Source organism: Lepidothrix coronata, unplaced genomic scaffold (genome assembly GCF_001604755.1).
Source record: "Lepidothrix coronata isolate B3197 unplaced genomic scaffold, Lepidothrix_coronata-1.0 Scaffold58, whole genome shotgun sequence".
Taxonomy (NCBI): domain Eukaryota; kingdom Metazoa; phylum Chordata; class Aves; order Passeriformes; family Pipridae; genus Lepidothrix; species Lepidothrix coronata.
In genome coordinates this window covers 3,015,666-3,040,068 of record NW_016690238.1, presented here as the reverse complement: position 1 = coordinate 3,040,068, position 24,403 = coordinate 3,015,666, and the positions used below count along the sequence as shown (strand labels likewise).

The window sequence follows — 24,403 nt, the reverse complement described above, 5'->3', positions numbered from 1 at the left end:
ACTTTATGAGACATCTCCAGAAAGTTGTTACTCCAAACAAGGGGAAATACATTTTGAGTAGGTTATATAAGCACGGTACAACTGTAACATAAAATACCCTGCATAGCAAAAGAGGCACTTGAAAATTAATTTGAGTATGCAGGTGTAACCCTCAGGCTATTTTGGTGCTGAGTCAATACCAGTTTAGTTCAAGTATGCATTTTTATAGATTTTTATGATCTGAAACTCAATTTTTCACTGTGCCAAAGGGCGCAGATCTCTCATTGTAACCATTTGAGCAGCTTTGCAGTCTTAAGCATGAAAATAGGCCTGTCATTCTTTTCCTCAGCAGAGATCCCTTCCTTCACACAGACTTCTTTTGTGGCTTTGTCAGGCTGCATGGAAGTAAGCAGGGGCCATCCAGACCTCCCAGCTGTAGATTGCATTCTCTGAAGAAAATTCAGAGCTTTAGTTTGTACATCTCAATGCATTTTGGCTGAGTCCTGGGACTGCATCTCCCGTGTGGGAGTGGCGGCTTCTTCCTTTCAGAAGCTCTCATGACAACTGATGCCCTGAGAAATTTAGGAGCAGAGCTGAGCTCCAGAAGCCCAGCAGCAGACTCAAAATACTGTCCCCGTGCCACCTTCTGGCTTGGTGGGGAATATGTCTGGTTTTATGAATGGGGTGTGATTTCTTTCCCATGGCCTTGTTAGATGTGACTGGCTTCAACCTGAATGAGAAGGAGATGGGGAGGGTCAGATCAGTGGACAGTCACCAGTAAGGTTCCATTTCCATGCATGGAGCAGCAAGAGAGACATCAGACTAGAGAAGAATGAGAGGGCAAGAAAGGAGTCTTCTGATTTAATGGTGCATCCTAAGGTTTTCCTCTAATATTCCTTCTTTAAGGCCAGAAGGTGTTTAGGGTCCAAGCACAAATTTAACCTGGTTGCTAACGAGGGGAACTTTTTGTTTCATCTGAGAGAATGTTTCTCTTAATAAAGCCAGTATTAATGGGCAATCAGGAATAGGTGGATAGCTCAGGAATAGCTCAGCCCTCTTTGTGTGCTTGGAAACTCTCAGATGGCATCAGATTAGCTACCCCCCACAAGAAATGAAAAAACAAAAGGAAAAATTAAAAAAAAAGAAAATTGTGGTCTGTCTTTAACTTGTTAGACAGACAGTGTGTAAGCTGACATTCCTATGACTTTAATACTGGAATAAAGATCTTATTTTGTGTAGTTTGATGGATCTTTCCTTTTTTATATCAAATTCTCAGGGCAGTCAGTTCCTGTGTGTTGAAGGAATTTTGTGGACAGTTTGAGCTGTTTTGTCAGAAGTTTGGATGACAGTACTGATTCCTGTGCTAAGCAAAAAAGAAAGTACTGCAGATTAGATGGTGCATTAAGCCTGGCCCTGAATACACCTGTAAGTGGTGAAAGGGTAATCAGGCAAGAAAAACCTTTCTGCACTCCCAGAAACCCTCAAACACATCACAAAATGTGTTGTCTTCTAATGTGGGCTGAGCAACGATTCTTCTCCCTCTGTAGACTTCTCACATAGGGAAAGTACAGAGATTTACATGATGGAAGTTGGTTAAGTCGGACAGAATCTGCATTACAAATACTCATTACAGGTCACTTGGGTGGGCTGGCATTGCCATTGCCTCGCACTGATGAGGAATAAGGTGTGTGAGGCTTCCCTGAGCAGGATAGGAGGAATTCCTGCCTCTGCCTTGCTTCCTAGACTGATGTGCCTGGTGTTAACAGAGCTATGGGTCTTACTCTTCAGAAAAAGGAGGTTTTCTGGAAAATGCCAAGAGTATGTCACTAAAACATTTGGAGTTTTATGTGACTGTAGCAGTCTCTTTATAAAGGTAATCTCTTCCTTACTGTGGGAAGAAGCTACTATTTCTTCTTACTGTTGGAAGAAACAAGAACCAATATGAGTGTGCTGTTCCTCAGTTAATGGCCCCACTGATCTGCCCTGCAGTTCCCTGGTTAGACTCATCCTTAGAGATCACTGCTGTGCACTGCTCAGACACTGCAGAGATGGCTGAGACACATATATGAGAATTGAACTCATCCTGAAAATGTGCCTTGCATGCCAAGGAGCACACCTGGTGCACACCTCTAACATATCTGTAGCAAATTGGGTGATGCTCAGGTAAAAAGCACAACTTGCAGCAGCAGAGTTGCCAGTTTGCTTTGTGTCTGTGAATTTACTGGGGAGGTTATGTCTGCACTGGACTCAGTTTGCATGAAAAGAGTATGCAAACATTTCTTTAAGGAGATTAATCACCCAGACTTTTAAATGTTAACATGAGCTTTAAGTGCCACTCTTGATTTCTTTTTTTCCAGTCAAGTGTTCTGTTTTCCAAAAACTATTTTCTCTCTTCTGCTTTTTGCATCAATGACCAATAAAAGTGCTGGAGAATAGCTGGAAAATTGACAACCTGCAGAAAATGGGACATGTGCAGGGATAGGGAAACCTTCTCCTTCCTGTATTTTCCTGAAGTTCCAGTTAGGAGGTATCTATCACAGTCATTTATAAAGGAATTCACAGATAGTTGCACAACAGGCTGCATTTTAATGTTGTGTGACTATACAGATAGACAGTGGGTCTCTCTTGATGAAGATCTGTGTTTACTGGGGGTTGTGAATCGAGGGGGGAGAGATATACACCAACTTTAAATTATTTGTTCTATTTGCTTTAAATTGCAGCTCTTGAGGTTTTATATATTAAAGAAGTTTGAAACATGATGGTGCTTTCAAAATACTGTTTTACATAAAAAGAGGTAAAGTTTGGGATTTCACGCAGTTAATGTGACTCATTTGACATTAGCTGTAAACAGTTGGAATTTAATAATCATCTGTTCATAGCCTCAGATTTGTTTGGTATCAGCTAGAAAGTGCATTAAACAGTAGGAATATCTGAAAAAAAGAAAACTGCAGGGAGAGAGAGAGAAAGGAAGGGAAACCAAAACTGAACAGAGATTTACAGAGGTGCAGAATTAACACAGGGAAGAGTCGTGAGCTCTTCTTTTTAAATTGGTTGCAAGACTTTGCTGGTGAATAAATTCACTCATCCTGGGAGAAAAAGATGTCTGTCCCTTCACTGTCTTCTGTAATTGCACCGAGTAGATGCACTTATTTTGGTCTTCGTATTTATCTTTCAGATATTTGATCTTGTTGAGGTATTTTACTTAAAGTTGCTTTAACTAAAAGAACTTGATCGAGTTCTTACATTTCTCTTGCTTTCTGCTTTTCTGGTCTTTATCTGGCAGCATAATAAGAAATAGTCCCTTTTCTCAAAAGATCTGTGCACCTCATGCAGATCCTGGAATACATGATTTTGATACATGGTGAATAATGAGGTTTAAGCTCAAGATAAATTGCAAAGGTTTTGGAGGGCAGAAGTATTTCACATAGCGAGCGAGCTCCTTGTATTTACAAAAGTGACTTGTAATTTATTTTTAGCTGCCAGTCATAGTCTGAATCCAGAAAGATGGTGCAAAATCCTAACATCAGGATACAGTGAAATGAGACTGTAGTGCTGATTTGTTCTTTGGGCAGTACTATATCACTGCTACTCTCAGTGCTGTGGTCCAAAACTGAGACCTGCACTGCAGCAGAAAATGAGCATTCAGCACCATAGAACCTGTGAGGTGCCCAGCTCTTCACTAGAGACTACCTGAAATTTTGGGCTGTGTTATGGGGACTTGGGTGATTTGGAATTTTTAAGCCTTTTAAGTGTTTATCTTTTTAAGTTTTGTTTTCCAGACTAGCTCATTACTGTGTTTATCCTTGTACCTAAATCCTTTGAGTGGATCCCTCCAACATCTTATCACTTGGTAGAGGGAGCACTGCTAGAAGTAAGACAAAGAATTAATTTTCTAGCTCAGTGATTTTCAGACTTTTTTGCTTTGGAGATCTTGCTGTATTTTTCCAACAAACTTACTTTTCCCACATACTTTTTGTGGGTAGAAGTGTAGTAATTGTAGCCCACAGACCACTGTTAGCAAAGTGCTTCACTGGAGACTGGGAATGAAATGGATCTAATTTGTCTGGCTTGATAAAGGAATTAATTGTCTGAGTTGGAGAAGATATGGCTTGGTGCAAAAATGGAAATGTGGATAAGCAATGGGACAAGGGGGAAATGTGGAAAAGATTAATATTTGTCTGGAAGGCAAGACTGTAAAAAAAATCAGCTAAATACTGAGCAGCAGTATGAAAGCAAATCAGATCTTAGCATTGCTAAGGAGAAGGAGCAGAGAATAAAAGAGAGGCCGTTGTTGTGCCTCTGTAGATATCCAGGTTTTGCCCACATCTTGAACATGAGTGTAGTTCTGGTCCCTGTCAAAAAGGATATGGTAGATATAAAAGAACTGGAAAAGAATCAAAGGCAAACAGTGATCAAAGATGTGATAGAACATCTGACTGGAGATGACTATGTAAACTAGGACTCTTCAGTCTGGAGAAGAGAAGGTTGATGTGAGATTTGATTGACATTACAAAGTCTGTGACACAGAGAGGTTAAAATAAGGTTAGACACCCACACTCCCCTCTCCCAGCACAGCCTCTAGGGTACATTAATAGATTAAGGCCCGGTTCCAAAGAAGCAAAAAGAGGTTGCTCTTTGCACAGGGGGCAGTAGATGCCTGGAGCTACTTTCTAAAGGCTCTGTGGCTGCTAATAACTCATCTCCCTAAGGGGAGGTTGGACAAGTTTGTGGAAGAGAAATTCATTGAAGGTTGCTAAGTACAGTCTGAGAAAACACATCTATCTCAGGAAGTCACCAAATTGAAAATAGTTGGATGCTGTGAGAATGTTAAGGGGAAGTATTTATATGTTTGCCGTGTTCTTACTCATCTTGAGACATCTGCTCATGGCCACTGTTGGAGACAGGATGCCAAGCCTTTGTTCTGGCTTAGTACAGCTGTTCTTATGTTTCTTAAAGGTAGTTTTTCACCCTGATGTGGATACTTCACTAAAGATTTTAGCATAAAAAGAAAAAGCCTAATAAGCAATTTTCAAGTGAGAGAAGTAATAGACCAGGTAATCACAGGTTATCTGTGGGCAAATGGTGTGTTACACACCTATAAAGAAGGCACAAATGATCCTAGAAAGCATAAAGTGCTTCAAATAGAGCTGGGAAGCATTCATGTAATTAATTAAACCTATTCCAAAATATTATGTACTGCTCCAATAGTCTGTATTCACGTGCAGAAGAGGCCACCAGGATAGTTACTGAGACTGAGTCTGTTCTACAAAAAGCTGGGCTTTAATTGAATTACATGAGTGGCTGCCATTTCTGTGTGGAAATGCATCACAGACAAAATGCCAGCAAGGGAAGAGAACTAATCAAGCTAAAGAATAATGTTGGCACAAGAACAAGTGTGTGTAAACTGGCCATGGGTGAGTTTAGGGAGAAAACTGGGGCAATCTTTCCTGCCCTTTTAGCAGCAGTTTCGCTGCAGTCTTACAAGAAGCGTTGTGGGGTTCGGAGTAGTAAAAGTTTTAGGGAAAAAAAGATGAGGGTGTTCTCAGTAGTTAAACCAAGCTTGTAGGAGAAGTCTGGGAAAGGGGTGCAGAGCTCTGTCTGTTCCTTGGAGTGAGTTGCTCGAGGCCTCCAACTCCTCTTGCCTGCTGTGAGGTTCTGCTGTCTGTGCTTCTCAGCCAGATTTTGTATTGTTATTTAGCCTTTCTGTGTTCCTGTCACTTCCTGACCATGGCCTTTCTACTCTTCAGATAGTGATTTGGATCTCCTCCATCCTTCTGTTGTCTGATCCTAGCCATCTTGTGAGATGCAAACACTTGCTGTTTAGCCAAAAGAAAAACAAAAAGACAGGGTAAGGTATAATGCAGATTTGGGGGTATTTGTTTACATGAACAGAAAATAGAAACAATGACAGCTGTTAACAGCTTGAAGAAATTGTTTGTAGTGATTCCTTACCAAATAAATATGTTCAACCTTTCCCAGTTTTGCCTTATGTTCTTTTTTTCCAAGCTGTTTATTAATAAGACTAGCAGTGATGATGACAGATTGGTTTTGCACAAAGCCATGTGTGAAAGTATCTTTAAAAAGAATTACCCCTGGTAAAATTCCACTAAATATATTTTAATGTCTCAGAACAAAACTTTACAGCCCTGTGTCACCATCAACCACGAAATTCCTGTGCTAGTGTATTTATTTAATTCATCCATTAATTGTAAGAAAGGTCAGTAATATTCCTGTTTTAGAGATGAAGTAGCTGAGGTACCTGATGAACCTGTTTGAACTTTCACACAGGAAAGTTCTCCTAAGTCATACTTGTCTGTGGATTCAAGCAAACACAGTCAGGACACCAGGAGAATGTGTGCTTGTTCTCTGAACAAAATTGAGGACTATTTTATTGGTTTGAGGTTTTTTGATGGATTTTTTTTTTTTTTTTTTTGTGAGGATGGGGGAAATTGGTTTTTTTTTCTCATTTCTGTCTGAAGTGAGGGAAAAAGATGTTTTCCTTGTCTGTGGCTAGTGTGTAATCTCATAAATGTATGAAGAGCTCTGTAAGTTCTGGGGGTTTTGGTGGTTTTTTTTGAAAAGTCTGTGTAGCTACATTTCTAATCTGAGCTTTAAATTTAAGTGCAGCTTTGCAGAGTCACAGGTGAAATGACCAGAGTTTGGAAGGTAAGTTTAAACCCACACTAATTGTAGTAGGGATCTGGTTTTCTCCAAAACTGGATTTTTCATCTGTTGAATGGATGAGCCCTTCCACCTCAGAAGGGAGAAATTAGTGCTACTCTGCTAAACAGGTTACAGGGTTGAAGAGATGAGGAGATTTGGGTATTAGGAGTCAGTGTGGTTAGCAGGTCATCAGGTTTATCTAAAATATATTTCTAGTTGGATTATAGTTCCTTTTGTTATTTATGTCCATCCTTTACAAGAGGTAAGAAGTAAAAATAAAAAAAAAACAGCAATCCAAGACAAGATCAGGACTGGAGTGTACAGGAGTGTGGAAGTAGCAGGGAAGAGAAGCAGCAGGAGTTAGAAGTAGCTAAGCAGCACCCAGGAAAAAACCACACAGGACCCTTTTTAGAGTGAAATATGGGTGTAAACACGCAGATGAGCTGCCATTGACCTCTTAAGCTGATTGCTTTTTGCAGTTGTAAGCTCATAGTTTCATTCAGGAGCTTTTTAGAATCAATGTTATTGATACTGAATGATAACACTGAACTGAGAGAATAACTCTGTGTGCTTTAGGATTCTGTAAGTAATTAATAGCTTGAGTAATGATTACCATGGCTATATGTAATTGTTTATATAATAAACTTTTGGTTTATTTTTACTGTTTTTTGGTTTAATTTGTATATTTGAAAATCTTGACTGTGTAGAGCTTTTAAAGGATTGTACTTGGGCCCTCTACTGATCATTCTGAGAACAGGAAAAGCTGCCCTGCAACATTAAAATGCTGGATAACGGGACTGTTGGAATAGGGAAGATAAATGTAAGTGGAGAATCAAACTAAAGTTTGTTCTGTTTAAACAGGGCCATGCCCCCTCGTTGTTTTAGAAAATCTAAAAAAAAAAACCCAACCCCAAGCCCAAAATCATAGTTGCATTAAAAACAAGTTGACCTATTTTGAGGTGATGTAAAATAAAATCCGTTAAAAGATCAAATTGGAAAAAAGGCCCTATCCCAATGCCTTTTTTATTTTGCCTTATGTTTTAAAACTACCTGTTTAAAACGTAGTGCATTCTGTATTCAGGCTTGAGGCATAACAAAGTTTAACCTAAGGGCAAGTTCCTGATAGTAACACTTGTCAAATCTTCTGTGAAGTTTTAAGAGTCAGTTGAGGAGGTCTTTCACTGTCAGGTAATCAGGCAATCTGAGGCAAGTGTTGATGTGCTTAATTCTGAGAAGCTGCTTGAAAGTGTCAAGTCTCTGAGCACTGCTTGGCATCACTTTCTCCCCCATCTCTGAGTGTGGGTACGTCAGAGAACATTTTGTGATGTTTTTCCAAGTGTTTGATTATAACAGGAGTTATTGAGTCTAGAGCTGTTTATTTGGAATTGATCAGTACCATCATTTCTTCTTCTATACCAATGGTTTCTGTGTATTGTCATTTTAGTTCGGTGGGGTTACTGCACCACACTTGTGTGCTTGCAGCTTTTTAAGCCTAGTCAATAAATCATGTCAGCTTTTCATTACCTAAAGTGTATTTACAGTGCTTGGAAAATCTGAAGTGTCAGGCAATACTCCACCAGAACTTCCTGAGGTGAGCCAGGACAGGAACACTGAGAGCACTCTGATGAGAAATTATATGTATCAAAGTGAAACTGGAGGGGTGTGGGGGTGGTTTAGGAGGAAAAAAGTATCAGGATGTGCTTTATGCTTCTAAAGTCCATGCTACTGGTATTGTCATAACCAGTACTTTCAAAAGAAAAAAAAAATTGTTTTTTAGCAGCCCCCTTGTAATTTTGTATCTGCGTTAGTGCAACCTTTGCAGATCCATCAACCTCTGTCCAGAGTTCTGGTCCTCGGAGCCTCCTCCTAACTGCATCCTGCCTAAACCTTATTTTTCCTCTAAAACAAGGTGATGCCATCTAAACTAGGTTTGGGAGCAGTCCCTGGTGCATGTTGTCCCCAAAACTGTGTTACCCCAAACTCCAGGAAAGTAATTTTTGGCCTGATCCATGAACAGAGTGGTGAGAGTAAGACAAATAGGCAAGTGAGAGAGCCTTGGTCAGAGGTTTGACACTTAGCCAGGTGTGTGCCTTTGCTACTGCAGGTGTAGCTATGGAATCATTCTTTGGTGTTTTCCAGATTCCTATTGCTCCTTTCCACGAGGTCGTGGACTGATTGTTGCAAACCAAATTTGGCAGCCCTTGTCAGATCTGTCTCATAGCAGAGCAGGGATAAAGGTGAACAACCATGAAATTCAACAGCAGAGAAATTCTTAAAAAAAAAGCATCATTGACTTATGAATAGCAGAGCCCTGCTGTGCCTTGGTGCTCCCGGAGAAGGGAATGCAGCGTGTCTGTCAAAGTGAGAGCACGTGGAAAATGGGCAGACAGGAAGAAAGTAGAAATGTGTGTGTGATAATTAGGGCTGCATCACTCCGTGCATTGAAGGCACTTGAACACCAGTGCACTGCAGAGCTGGGGGGACACACAAAATCCCCAGGGGAAGGGGGTTTTTTATGTGTTTTTCTCGGTCAGGAAACCAGTGAAAGTGAATTTTGCAAAGTCTTTGTGCATTATTGCTGAGTGTATCCATAACAGCAGAACTTGTAGTTTTGAGTTCACTGCTCTTTAGCTCTTTTCCTTTTTCACTTCTTCTTCTTTTCTTTTCTTTTCTTGTTTTTCCCTTAATTTTATTTCTTTAGATCTAACTGGCTAAAACCGTGCTGTGGGAGACGAGCAGCTGTGTGGCAGGTATTTTTGCTCAGTGCAAGTCTCAACAGTTTCCTGGTAGCCTGTGTAGTATTGGTGGTGATTCTTCTGACTCTGGAACTCCTAATAGATATAAAGCTTCTCCAGTGTGAGTAGGAGGATTTTTTTTTCTTTTTCTTTTTTTTTTTCTCTTTCTTTTTTTTTTTAATTTTGATAAAATGAAGGCTTAACTTGCTGGGAGGTTTTTGAAGGGGGGAGGATGGTGGGGATTTTTTTTCCTACCACTTAAATTATTACTAGGTTAGGTAAGAAATGTGTTTTTGTGGAACCCTGGTACAGTGAAGTCAGTCTCTTCCTTAATTTGCTGACCAAATTCAGGTCAACTAACAAATTCAGTATAGGACAAATTTTCAAAGGCTACAAACAGAGTGTACATGCAGAGGTTCACATGTGCTGTCATTAGTACTTGAAAAGGTCTGTCTTTTACAGACATGCTACATATGCACAGAAAAAACCCTGTGCCTCATTAATCTCTGATGCTTATCACAGGTGGGTAGACAGAAGTGATGAACATACCAGGCATTTTGGTGCTACTTCTATTATTAATTTACTTCTGCTGAGGTGGATAGGAATTGAAATTACAGTTTTCTAGGTTGTAATGCACTGAAATGATACAGATTTTCATTCTACTTTGCTGATACACTGTGAGTCAAATAATAGCTTAAATGGAGTTTCACTTTATCTGAATTCACTCTGCGCAGGTTCCACAGTGGAAATTTTAATGCTTCTGTTTTGCTTCCTAATTCATCTTCTTTTTTCCCCTTCTTCTCTTTTCCTCCATTCCACCCCTTTTTTCTTCTTTTTTTTTCCCCTTTTTTCTTTTATGATACAAAGTTGACATGAACACAAATATCAGCTACACTTTTGCCTCTGCTAAATGTTGAGGAGCAGCCTCTCCCATCTCCATACAATCTCAAATGTGCTGAAATGGCAGTTGGGGTTCAGACAGTCCCTTAAATGCAAGAACACGTAGCACAAAAGAGTCGTGGCCTGGTATCTTCTTCCATGGCAGCTTTAAACTGAACAAACCAAATTTTTATTCTGTTGAAGTCCTTTTACTGTTGTGATTTGTCAACCAGTTGTAGTGGAGCAAAGACTTAGGTATTGCAGTTGTATTAAGATTATTTTAGGGGACTTTGTTGATAATTGCAGCCATTTCATACACTCTGTGAGATGAATAAATGGCTGAGCTGTCACCCCACACTGTTGCTCACCATTTACACCTGTCTGTCCATGCTGCACACGCTGTTCTGACATGGCCACTCCGTTCCAGTTGTTGTTTTCCGTAGTCTCTGGTCACTTCCCATTTTGGATGAGGGAGCCCAGCATTTGGACAAGTCTACTTGCTGCTTTCAAAAAAGTCAGGAATGCTAATTATGGGTGTAAGTCCTTAAGAAATGAATGAGGAAGAGGCTTTCAACAATATTTATTGAGATGTCACATCTTTCTGTTGATGTAGGAATTGTCACTCCCTGCAGAGCCAAAATTGTTTTTGTTGATTTCTTGTAGAGTTTTGACAGTTTTGGACACTCTCCTCTGGAAGCACCTGTTTTCTTACCGTTTATTTTCTGAAGCATTTTCTAAAGAAGGCTTTGTTTTAGGACTCATTCCTCCTCTGTGTGTCTGGTGCATGTGACACTCTTAAAAGCTCTGCAGCTTACACCGTGTGCATGAGCTGTAGGTGTTTGGCTGGGCCAGGTGACTTCCTTGTTCAGAGGTGGCCCCTGCCTGTGTGGATTTTCTCAGCACCTGAGGAAGGACCCATTCCACTTGTGTTGCTACTTTACATTTTAACTAATGAATCTTCCCATCAGGCCTTTTGTCTTTGCCTTCTTTCAATACCTTCTATCTTGTTTTAAATCAGATAAAGGCTGTCTTGGTGGGGCTGATATTATAAGTATTGCAATTGTGCCATATGTGTCGCTTACATTAAGGTTTTGAAAAGCCATTAGCCCATAATTATGTTTTTCAAAAATGTAATTACAGTTTAAAGGATTCCTTGTTCTATATAAAATCAACCAGTACATTAGGGTATGTCACAGCACATCACTGCCTATTTTGTTTGTAATGACAACTGCTAATCCACATTATAGACTGTAATTCCTTAGGAAGCCTCCCTTTATTAAAAAAAAAAAATGCAACAAAAGAAACCCTGGTGTTTTCTTTAGCTGTGACATTTTTAGAGCATCATTTTCCTCCATGGTTTCAGTGCAGTCTTTGGTTGCACAGTGCACAAAGCTGCCGGTTGCAGAGATGGACACCACATTTGCAAACTGTGGGTCACACACATGAAAAGTACAGAGACCTTATAGGGTATTTTATCACAAAGCATATTCATACCAGAATTAGAAACCTCAGAAAGCAGGGGACACATAATAGGTCTTATTTATTATAAGTCTCTGTCCTACAATCTGCTTTTTAAGTTCTGTCTTCAAAGCTGCTCACAAGCATTAACAAAATAACATCTCAACAGCTCGTGATGTTCTGCAAATGCAGAAATAGATGTATATTAACTCACTTGCACCTCATTTAAAAAAAAAAAAAAAGAGGATTGTGGCAGTTTCCAACCCTAACACCTCAGAAGGGGAAAGCAACTCAGGAAATGATCTTATATTGCCCTCCTCCTGCAATGAGCTGCAGCAGGTGGATCTGTAACAGGCATCAGGCCTCCCTGAAGGCCCTGAAACTGAGGAGCTCCACTCCTGTCAGTTTGGTTGCTGGATCTGGGCCCTGGCTGAGTGCATGCAGAGCTGCCAAAGGAAACACAGGTGCTGGTGCAGCAGTGCCTCAGCAAGAGGGGCTTCAGGGCTCCCGACTCCCTGCAGTGGGTGTCTGCCAGGAAACCACCCTCAGGAACAGCCACTGAAAGCAGGTGCTGGTAGTACAAGCTTCTGTGATGGTCTCTTAGGGTTTGTCAGGGTGTATCCTTCATCCCTCACCTCTGGATATATGTTTTGAGATGTGAAAGTGAGGGAGAGGGGAGGAGGTGAACTGAGTTTGGCTGTACTCTGCATTTTATATTGATTTATTCTTTATCCTTCTTCATGACTAAAAAGCGCCTGGATTTGCATTCACTTCTTCCCTATAGCACCAGACAAGAAAAATGTGAAGCAAAGCAAAACTTTTTGGCTTCTAGCTTTTAGGGGAAAAAAGAAGCTAGAAGTTCAGCAAATGTGAAACTGTGTTTCAGATTAAAGTAAAAGCTGAATAGCATAGGTGATTTGCCTCAAACTGAATCCCAGTGATGTACCCAAACCACCACAGAGCAGGAATGAGCACCTCTTGGAGAAGCCCCTTCTGGTTTTGTAGCTTTTCACAGCATTTTTTAAAGGGAGTGTTTTGGAAGAGGCAAATATCCAGATTCCGTGTATGGGCTGCCGATTCAATTCCTGTACAAAAGCTGCTTGTTTGGAAGGCTTTTTCAGGTTTACTGTTTTACTGGCAATTTAATTGCCCCCTGTCTGGCAGGGCGTACAGCACAGCTAGTGCTCAGTTAGTGTGGCATCAGAAATGGGTTTTCTCCCCAAATTCTGGTTGCTGTGTCTTTTTTTTCCACTGGGGGGCAGCTGGAGCCTTGTAGGTCAATCGACACTGCTGGAAAAACAGCATCCAAACGGTTTCCACTGCCTTGGGAAAGTTAAATATATTATATTTTGCCCGTTTGTTTCATCAAGTAGTTCCTGTGCTGCACCACAGCAAACATTCTCTCATCGAGCCCCAGAAGAGCCTCAGCAGTGAGAGTTCCAGTGGCAACCCATACTCACAGTTTTATTTCTACCCTGATTTCCTCCTACATCCCTCTCCTCTGCTTTCCATTTTAATCGATTTTGATTTAAAAATAAAATGCTTTATTTAGCGTGTCCCCTATGTGTTCTTGGGACACAACCCACAGCCTTGCATCTCTGTGCACACAGCCATCGACTGCCTTACCCTCGGCTGTCATTCTTTGGCACTGCAAACCACACAGGCTGGGTTGGTCTGTCTGCTGTGGAGATGGCAGACTCACAAATACCCTGAAGTAAGGAGAGGATGTCTTCTCTTCATTCCCTTATTCCAGACTTGGGAGTAGGAGTTGCCAGCAGTTCAGATACGGGACCCTGTCAGCTTTCTGCACTTTTCTGTCAGTGTGAAATGTATTTGGAGCCCATTCTGAGCACTAGTTTTTAAGCATCTGTTCCAGACAAACACTGATCATCTGAGCTGAATTGTCAAAGACTGAATACAAGGAGTAATGTGGCAATAGTGGAGCATTCTGTTTCCTTACTGAATCCTAACTCTGGATTTTTAGGTGTACAGCATTTAGTCACACACCCCGAGCTAAAGCAGCGCATGGGGTGAGAGCATGGACAGTGACAGAGCAGCCAAGACCTGAGTGTGTCCTTGCTTACCAGCAGTTACCTGTAAATGCTCCAGTGAAGAGCTGCTGCAGCTGCCAACGAGCTGCCTGAATTAGGATGAGCAGCTGGCAGGGCTGGAGTTCCATGTCCCATTGCATCCCATCCTCCTTCTGGTACTTCCATTACAAAATTTAAGAAAGCAAACTTTACCATGTATAAGTTGTAGAAGTTCTAATTATATTAAACCTGAGTTGCACTTTGCTACTATAATGACCCTTCATTGTATTGTGTTAATTGCAGTTTCAAGTGCTTCACAGTTTGCAGGAGTAATTCACTGGATCAGCCTAGTCATCCTCTCTGTTTTCTTTTCAGAGGTATGTATAACCAAAGTCTTTCACCACATACAGAACTTCAAAGTATTTTTATGTTGTCAGTGGAATTAGCGAGAGTTGTAACATTAATTTGACTGTAAATAAATGTAGCATGGTGTGTTTTAAGAAAAAAAAAACAAAATCATGTACTGTTGTGTTCCTATGCAACAAACTAAAAAATGCAATATAGATTAGCACTGTTTGTCATTTGTCTGGAATTGGTAAGGAAATGTGGAAGATACTGTCTTACAAATTATAATTGGAAAGCTGCAGAAAGAAATAATTATCTCAGAATCACTAGAGGCACTGGACAGGACTAGTTTCATCCATTTGTTATCAGTGTCACTGGGTATAAGGCATAGGATTAAGGCACGTTCTTTGAGAATAAAGAACCACAGGAGTTTTTCTACAAAAAGTTCTGTTTTGAGAGTGGCATTATCCCCTCTCACAATTTATCTAGGTAGTTCAGGTGTTCCAGGTTGCTGCATATAGACCCAGTAAGAGAATGAAACAAATGGTGAATTTCTGGGCCAAAACGTGTATAGATATATGTGTTGTATGATGTAACAAATGACCAAACTGGGATGATCTGTTAGAGTTTTCAACTTTATTCCAAAAGGAAGTAATTGGTATTGAGACTTTTAGACTGCTCCTGAAATACTCCAAAATGCTTTTATGGCTATTTTTCAGGTCATAATATGTTACTTGTCACAAAAACAAGTTTTATGTTTGTTAAGTTGGAAGACAACTTGGACTTAAATATTTAAAAATATTTTTTCTAGTTCCATATTAGAAAATATTATCATCCAGACAGATGTGAAAGTCTTTACTAAATGGTAGATTTAGATGAAGGTTACAAAAAAAAAAATCAGAACCCAAAAATCTGTGATATCTGCAAATGATTTGTTGGATCAGTTGTGTTGAATTCATGCATTGCTTACTTCCATGGTGCTCTTAATGAAATACATTTATTTACATATATCCTTGTATTTCTACCCAGGGGTTTTTTTTTTAGCTGGTGTTGTCAGTGGGTGCTTTCTGAAAGGATTGTTTGATAGCAGGCAGGGGTCTCTGGCTGCTCTTCATCTGAGCCTTCTGGTGCTGCAGTTACCCAAATAGGTGCCATTACTGTCCCCACCCTCTGATGGTGATTGTGGGTTGTAGGTTCCATGTAAACTGTCTGAAAAGAATCTCAATTTTTTTGCAGTCTTTCCTTTGTGAGTTACACATCCTAATTCCCAAAGACTCAGGTTTGTTAGATGGTGTCCATTCCCTGCAAAGAAATACTTTCTCCCCCAGCATCAGCACCCTGGAGCTCCCTGTAATCCTGAGCTTCCCAGCAGGACCAGCTTGTGACTGCTGCTAGAGCGGGGCTGCACAACCACCCTCACCTGCTTTGCTTTGCTTTCTGGAGCTTGTTTCACCAGAAGCTTCTCCTGTGATCCTCAATTCCCTTGCTCTGTAGTCTCTTTTCATTCCCTTGCACCACCAGCCACTCTGCTCACACCTTGATGCAGTGCCCTGCTCCCGGATCCCTTCCAGAGTTCAGCTGTTGTTTGCCTGTTTGTGGCAGTGTAGGCAGATCCTCAAGGCCTGTACTCATCTGTCTCAAGGAAGGATTAGTTGTTTCAGTTCTGCTGAGACAGAGTGCCCTTGTAAGTGGATGAACTGGTTCCGAAGTATTTTACGGGAAAACAGTAACAGAAATACTTCACAGAGCCAAAACAGGTTCCCTGACTCACCATCCTCATTTTGGAGCTGTGTTGGCTTTTCTCCTCTCTCTATTAGGTATTTGGAACTGCTTTGTCTACTTGCTGTTCTCATTTATTATAAACCTCTTATCACTCAGTTTATTATCTGTTTCTGTCTTCCAAAGTATCTTCTTTCACCTATTTGATTATGGTTTGAATTTAGAGCAAAGAAAAAGGAGGCCACAAGGCAGCCATTGAGGTGAACAGAGGAGGGTAGATTTTTGGAGCTGGGTTCAGTTTGTGGCTCAGAGTCCTGGGTTAAAACAACAGAGGTGGCTCCACAGAGCAACTGGATGTGCTTCAGAGACCACCAATCTGGAAGGTAGCTCAGATATACCTTTCCTACTGGGTTTGCTGGGGTTGGCCTTGTGCCTTGGTTTAATAAGCAATACCACATCTGTTCATGTTGAATTGTGTCTCAGGAGAGGGAAAACAGATTTAATTTTCTGTCATCCAAATAAAAAACTTTTTTTTTTCTCTCTGATTCCCCTAACAAAGTCAGCTGTCTTTGGGATCATTTGTTGAGAAGATCATGTGTTACAGTGAGATTTTGACTGTTCGTGCCAGGATGATTTTCCAGAGATGAGCAGGTTTAATTACTTTGCCTGGCTATAACAGGCAACTGCTGGGGATTGATCAGGGTTTCTGGTGTTCAGAAAAGGTTTCCATAGGAAGTACCATGTCCCAAGTTTGGATGTTTATTGGTTATTCTGTGCTTTGGTTCCCATTAGTTGTACGTGTGGGTACACAATTCTTCAGAGAAAAAACAATACAAAGTTGTAAAAGACTTGTTAAAAACCAGAAAAAGACTTCTTAAAAACCAGAAAACTTTCAGCACAAAATCTGAATGTTTTGGAAGAATACAACTGATTGAAGGAGGTGCTCTCACAGCATTGCAAGTAATTGCATTCCAATCGTGTTGGAGTTAAACAGGCACTGCCTTTCTGCTTGGTTAAAATGAAGGGCACAAACATGCCAGCAGCTGGCAAATGCCACCAGAACAGCTGCCAAAAAAATTGAGTAGCTACTTTCACAGCATCTTCCTACTCTCCCTGTGCTTGTGTTATAGCCACAAGCCTTAAAGGCACAAGCCTTAAAGGCACTCAGTTAATTTTATATTCCCTGTCACTGTCTGTGACTTTCCAGCATTAAAATATCCTTATTCAAGTGAAGTGCACATCAGCTCTGTTTGCTTTTTTCCGAGTATTTGAACAGGATTTACTAGTGGTGATGATTGTGTATGTTTGTCTCTGTTTACATACATCACTATGATTTGTCTGTGCACGAAATGTTACCCAGATGTTAAGACAGAAGAGAAGAGAAAGACACTGGGGGGGAAATCCCAGTATCAACAGCAAGGCAAGGCCGGGGTTGCACCCTATCAAGAGGGCAAATTCAGCCTTGGTAATAATTGGCTGAGAAAAGGAAGATGGGGAATGTCACAGTGTTTTGGTAAGTGGATTGGAGTCTGCTTGTGTTTTAATAGCCTTATCCCATTGCCACAAATACGTGATTCTGTAGCTGTTGTTCAGTTCTGCTTCTCCACTCGGATCGATGAGACTGTTTGCGTGCAAGAATTGAGTTCCTTGGTATTAGTTGTTTGCATTGCTCTGTATGTGCTTCAGTCAGCCAAGCACTCAGGCATTCTGCTTGCTTTCAGCACTTGAGTGTTTCCCTGGCAGTAACCAAGCCTTGATGTGCTGAAAGTTAGGCCAGCACAGAGTCACGGCTTTTGTCCTGCATCCGTGTCCAAGAAACGAGCTCTCAAATGGAGTGAAGTCTGGGATCCGAGCTCATAAACAATCTGTTTCATTAGCTGTGGCTCACAGGTGCATTTTAGATTTTTTGCTTTTAGGAGGAAAAAACTCCAAGGCTTTCCTCATGCTGTATGATAAAAGGAAGTGTTCATAGTATCCTAGCACTTTGCTGCTTGTTAACACCAACCCTTGAAAGGAGTAAAGCTTCTGAAGGAAAGCTCTGCTGTGAGGGTTCTGTTAAAAAGTAAAAACATTCCAAATGACAGAACTAAGTAAATAATGTCTTTCCCTTAAAAAATTCATTATTTTATGTTAGAGAAAACAGTTATGTTACTTTTGTTACATTTTTTGTGAGATTGAAAGAGCTGAGCAGAAAGATAATAATCTTCTGTTAATTCTATAATTCTTCTAGAAACTGTGACTTCTCTTCTGGATATTTATTTTTATTCCATGTCCACAACTTTTCTCATGGTGCATAAATGCACTGCACTGCTGGTTGTGTATGTTTTGGTTTTTAAATGGGTTGGTTAGTGGGGGCTAGGAAAAAAGATAGGGATTTTATGTATTAATATAATTTATAATGGTAAATTTAAGCTTCCTTCTTTGCTAGTGTGTTAAAAAAAGTATTTAGTATACTGGGAAATTTCTTTCCTAACCACTTTTCTTGCTTCTCAAACAAATAATTACCAGGGAAAGTGGTTCTATAGAGTTCCAGGAATCTAGCTAGACATCTGCCTGAAACACTAGTCTGCCCATTTCATTTTCAAGGGTGTACCTGACTTAGGGTGTGCTCTATCAGTGCTTCATCTGTGCTTTCATCTCTTGACAGTGGCCCTGCAGCACCTCCTACACCTGTGTTTCAGAGATAAGCATCAGTGCTGGTGTGACTGTGCCCAGAGGGAACTTGTGTTGCAAGGCCAGTTCTGTGCCCAGCCTGCATCTGTGGTAGTATGTTGAGTCTCTGGGAAGCCATTTTTATTCCTGAAAATACATCTGTACAGAATTGTCAGTTGAAAACTCCCTGTTTTTCTTCATATTTGAAGAACGAATATCATGGGAGAACTAAAGAACAAATAGAACTGCAGTGTTTGTGCAAAGGTTCATTTGGATACTACATGATATCCTGGTAGTTTAATGAGAGAGTAAACTGGGTTTGTGTCTGTTAGTGCCACCAAGCCTTGGCACTTAATTCTTTCTGTGTGACCACGTGTGCTGATAGAGCCCAGCAGCTACAGAGCACAGGCACAGGGAATGGTTTGTGCTGGGTGATGGTGAGGTGGGGTCAGCAGGTCCACATTTCATTTCAGAGCCCCGATGGAAGAGAAGCCGTGTGAGGAGGGTGCCTGTGCCCTGCAAACACAAGGACTGTGTTGGTTTAAATGTGCCAGCACGTTCCCCTGGGCTCTGCTGGCCTGGGGGCAGCGTGTGCTGGGACAGCTAATGCTGTGGCTCAGGACAGGCACACCAGAAGAGGGCAAAAGAAGATTCTTTTAATGACTGGGTGAGCTAAGGCCTCTGTGGAGTGACCCAAATAAGGGGAGTTGTAAATTACAGATTGGGTACACCGTGTTCTGGAAAAGCTTTCAATAAATATTTGGTCTTATGAGATATATCCAAAAGCAGAAGCTTAATCTGCAGAGTTTCTGGAACCTCTGTAGCAGATAGATTAGTTTTGTGGCAGTGGAAGAAACATCCTTTCCACCCGTCTCCATCCTGTCTCTCTCTTGTACAATCAGTACCCCATCTCAAAATGCAGAGTTGCTCTCCTTTGCCAAACCCTGCTGGACCAGCTTCTCCTCCTGTGCTGCCACCTTGTGATTTCTGATTTCTTCACTCTACAGGTGCATTTGACACAGTGACTCACTGAGTAGTAAGTTGTATATTAACTGTGCAAGCAGAAAAGTACTTAAAATGACCTAATGTACCATGCAGTCAGCTGACAAATGTAGCTAACTCGTGCAGATTGTGGGAATTCACATGGCTGGCTCAGCAAAGGACTTGGCCAAGTTCCCCTACAAAATTAGAGAGAAAACCTGCAGCGTCACACAGTCCATCCCAACTTCACTGCAGACAGTTAATGTCATGCAAATGACTGTGTGTCACCAGGAGACACTGTCAATTCTGAAATTGCATTTCTGTCTGAAAAATGGTTTAAAATTTTACCTGGATTTACTCCAACTTAAATAAATAAATAGAACTGTTCAGTCATTTACCTTTTATTAGTGCGCTGGACAGACTTTTATGTAATAATTTAGCTTTTAGCAGAAACCAAACAATGCATTTCTGATACAACTAAAAAATGTATGTGTTAAGGACTTCCTAATTAAAAGATTTCCAGTCCAAAAATGTTAAAGCCTTCTTTTTCAAGGACAAAAAAACAAGCTGGCAGTGGCCTTTAACAGAAAAGTGCTCACATTGGTACTTAATGGCTTTTTTTCCAATCTGTGTGTTCAAAAATGCAGAATGCCTGTAGTGCAATGCAAAACTATGTGTGTGCATTTGCTACAGTGCTGAAAAATGCCTGCACATCAGTAGGAAACAGCAGAGCTGCTTCATTTTTTCCCTATTTCTTGTAGATTCTTGTGCCTACAAATGGTAGAGTCGTAAGTAACATTTGTTTTGTCTGTGATGGATGTTACAGTTGCAATTCTCTTTTAATTCATATGCTTTTTTTCAGTTTGGTCCTTGTACAGTGCGTAGGAAGTTTCCTGGATTATTAATTTCTGTCTCTGTTTTTTTCAGATTCTGCTACAGGTTCTCATTTTTTTAAGTTCTGTACAGAGACAGTATACAAGCAAATGCACTATATTTATTTGTTTGAAACATATTTTTGATTGCTTTTGGAAAAACACGAAAATGTTGTATATAAGTAGCACCAATGTTTTCGTTGCAGTCGAAGTATTTATTATACTGAGCAATCTGGGATATGCCCAGATTTGCTTGATTCAGCCTGCTCTGGGTAAGAGTTGTGGCAGCAGCAGTGGGTGTCATTTAGTAGCTTGTGCACAGAGAGGCAGCGTGGGGACAGCCAGGGCTGGTTTGGAGCTGTGCTGGTGCAGGGTGGGCAGGGACAGCCACCCTGGGGCACCTGTGGGACTCACTCATGGGGCTTTCTCAGGGAACCAAGGACAGGCTGCCTCTCGTGGCTTTTGTCACTTCACTGGTGATGGGAGGGCTTTTAAGAGTGGCTTTGAGACCTCCCATACAGAACAAATGTTTCCTCAGCTCCCCCCCAGGTTGTGCCCAGCTTGTTCTGCAGAGTCTCTCTGGGATGGGGAGCTGGGCTCGTTCCACCCTTACACTCACCTTCCTGCAGTGTGTCTGCTCTAGGTGAGAGCCAAGGTGCTAATCAGCAAGGCATGTGTGGGGAGGAGGAGACCTCTCTTCCAGAGGTAGCACCAACAACCAATCCTGCATTAAATGACTGCCAAGGAGACTTCCAGTCACTGCTGACGTGTGCTGACTCACAGCAGCAGACTGCAAATGACAATATTTGTGTCAGCTGCCAGCCCTTGGAGCTGCTCAGACCCGGTGATGTGACAGTAGCACAGTCTGATTTAAACACTGCAGTGAGGAACTAAAAAGGCAGAAAGGCAAATCCGATTTTATGTTCCCTCAACGGTCCCATATCAAATCATATTTAGGGTTGTGAGATGGTGTTTCTGTTTCCTTTGTGCAGTTATGCCTTATTTCAGTGAAAATCTCTTTGTGCACACCTGTCCAAAGGAAGAAAGATTTTCACCCTCAGTTTCTTTGAAGGTGTTAAGTGTTCAGCCATCCTGTAGTTAGTTGCTCACCGACCTAGCACTTCATAAACCCTGCCTAAGCCTGGCAGAGAATGAGCCAGATCTCCCTGTGCCCTCAGCACTGTGGCTGTAGGAAGGGTGGCATCCCAAGCTTTATAAAAGGCTCTGCTTTTCCTCATGTGTCTCCCCAGGGCTGCCTTGCTGTGGTGTATCCCTTATTAACTAATACAGCTGAACTTACAGGTTCATGGCTAACTTGGACTTGACTATTTTGTGCAGCTTCTCAGTGGGGAGTGAGGGAGGTGCTGACAGAGAAGCAGGGATGCTTTGTCTGGCAGTGTTCAGACTGGAGTTTGGGGCTGCAGGAGTGCCTTGGCTGGTCAGCAGCACGTGCACTTACACCTACATGCCATCACATCATGCTGGCCAGTTTGGGGTCATTAAGGGATTTGAGCAGCTGCTGTTGTGCATCTCTCCCTCCACAAAGCAAATAAACCTCGAGAGCAGACGTTAACATGGAAAGGGATGTCAGCCTTATTCCTATGCTGCGTTTGTAAAATACTTTGGAAGTAAAATGTTGGTTTTAGGAGGAGCAAGCATTGGCAGTTCTTGCTGTCTACGTAGAGTCTCATAATTTTTTGTAGAGAAAAGAGAGAGCTGCATTTTTTCTTCTGGCTGGTGGCCCTCTTTCTCAGCCAGACTTGGCCAGTGCTTTTGCATACACCATTTCTGACTAAGTGTTGCCTGGTTCATTTTCTTGCTCACTGATGGTAGGAGGCTGGGCTCTGGAAGCACCATATTCCCCACAGCAATGTCTCCCTCTGCAAAACAGAATTAAGTGCTGTTACACAGGTTTGGAGTGCCAAGAGAGAACTCAGCACAGTCATCCCAGGCCAAATGAGGCAATTGGACTCATGGGGTTTGGCAAAACCACGCGTTAGAGCAGCACTGAGAACTTCGGTGTTGTTCTGCAATTAGTTAGTGCTGGTATGTTTGGCATAAATTCAGAGTTGCTTGGGATTTGTATTTGTAATGAAGAGGAGTCACTTTTTTCTGCACAGTTCTTGGCATGGTTACCCCTCAAACATAGGCCTGCTGAGCCCTCAGTCCTTAAGCTGTTCTTTAAGGGAGAAAGTAGCATTTTGGTGGTCTTTGCAAGGCTCACATCTGCAGGTGGACTCATCATGTCTGTCATGTCTATCAAAATCTGACCTCTGTGTTGCTGTTGGCAGAAAACATCCCTACCAGTTATGCTTTTATGTGAGTTCCATTTCAATCATGAGTTGACTGATTTTTTCGTTTATTGTGTCTTCTGAAAGCCAGGTTAAAAATAAGGAAAGGTGCCACTGGATTTTTTTTAATGGGAATTCACCATTGGTTCATTCTGTGTTCTTTCTTTATTCCTCTTTTCTGGCTATTGAGGCTACTTATAGCTGTTTTGCTTCATAGAGGAGGATCACAGAGATATTTTTCTCCCTGACCCTGTGACTTTCTGGGATCTTATAATAAGACAACTGTCCTGTACTCCAGATAAGAGCATCTGCTCTTCAGACTGATGACATGTTAGTATTTTAAGGCATCAGGAGAGGACAGTGTCTCTTCTCTTAGAAAATAAGTAGTCACTGGTGTATCAAAGATGGCCAGAAAAGAGAATCTTCCCCCATTCTAACTGAGGAGGCCCCACAGTTGATCTTATGTAGGCTTGGGTCAGGGGGGGCAGTGTGGGGAGGGTTGGTAATCGAAATCACACAGATCTGAAAGTAGATTTTTAGGAGGATGGGAAAGACTGATGAACATTTCAACTTGGAGCTTTTTCATGGAGGTTTCACTGAGTCAATATAGTGGTTGGAAAGCAATGCCTGCTTGTATAATACAGAAGTGGAGCTATTTCTAGGGCCTCATTATTATTTATAAGAAATGCATAATGCTTAAATAAGACAAAAATGATTCCCTGAATGAATAAAGGGCTTAAATGTTTATCTAAAATTACAATAACATTCATCATCTTTTTTCCCCCTAATCTATTTTACTAGACTATTTTGAGGATTGTGGTCCTTGGCATATGGGATTACATTGAAAACAAAATAGAGGTAAGAACTCTGACTCTTGGTGCTGTTTTCCAGGCAGACCCAGTAAGACTATGAAGAACTGCTTTGGGTGGCTTTGTTATTAACCTGATGCAATGCAATATCTTTTAGGCAGATAAATACACACATTCATCTTATATGCAAGTATCCCTAGTTTGTGTGATGGAGTCCCTTTTTCTGTGAGAGACTCAGGAGAGTGCAATATTTGAAAATATTTTATGAAGGGAGGGATTGTGGCATTCTTGCTCTTTGTGTGTATTTATTTTGTTCTTGAGCTGTGCTAATCTGGTGATTCTGCTGCCCTGGGATAATGAGTAATAGGAATAAAAATTGTCACGTGAGTTGTGTATCCCTGTTCCTGTGATCAGTGAAATTAGAACTGGTTGAAAAATTGTATGTGGTTTTCTGATAGAAAGTACTGGTTTGGCAAACCCCCTATTTTTATTGTGAAATTTCTTTTAATTAAATTGAATTATGATAAACACTGTAATTTGCACCTCAAATTAAAAATTAGGTAGAATGGGCATAGACAGGTAAGGAAATGCATGTGTTATAAGTAACACATAATCTTGAGCACAAATCTGGAGATCAGGAGAATTAAAACCTCCTTCTTGATACTGTCTGATAAAATAATACTGTACAGGATGTACCAGAAGAAAATCTGGGTGTTCTTGGAGCTTAAGCAAGTCTAGAGGCTTGCACATTTTTGTAATAAAGTTGTAAACCTTTTAAGTTGTTTTGGTAAAAAACTGAAGTGAAACTTAAATGTTGATTCAGAGACTCTTCTTATACAGGCTGAATGCAGCAGTTTCTGATAATTCATTTTGATAATTTGGAATAGAGTGATACTGTTTACTGCCCATCAAGTGGCAGCAGTAAGGAGTGTTTCTTTTCAATACACATGAATTGTTATGCACAATTCCAAATACATAATTCTTATAAAA

The 24,403-nt window shown here is 41.0% G+C and overlaps 1 protein-coding gene across 6 annotated transcripts in view; it reads left to right on the top strand.

Moving 5' to 3' along the window:
* Positions 1-24,403, top strand: part of TMEM266 (transmembrane protein 266) — an 84,104-nt gene that overhangs the window by 30,209 nt on the left and 29,492 nt on the right. For 5 of the 6 annotated variants that reach the window (XM_017816758.1, XM_017816759.1, XM_017816760.1 and 2 more), the window contains 3 exons: positions 9,344-9,498; positions 14,048-14,121; positions 23,406-23,462. In XM_017816758.1, the coding sequence (XP_017672247.1) occupies positions 9,344-9,498; positions 14,048-14,121; positions 23,406-23,462 (286 nt within the window). The remainder of the gene's footprint in view (positions 1-9,343; positions 9,499-14,047; positions 14,122-23,405; positions 23,463-24,403) is intronic. The other variant, XM_017816763.1, reaches the window with a different exon arrangement.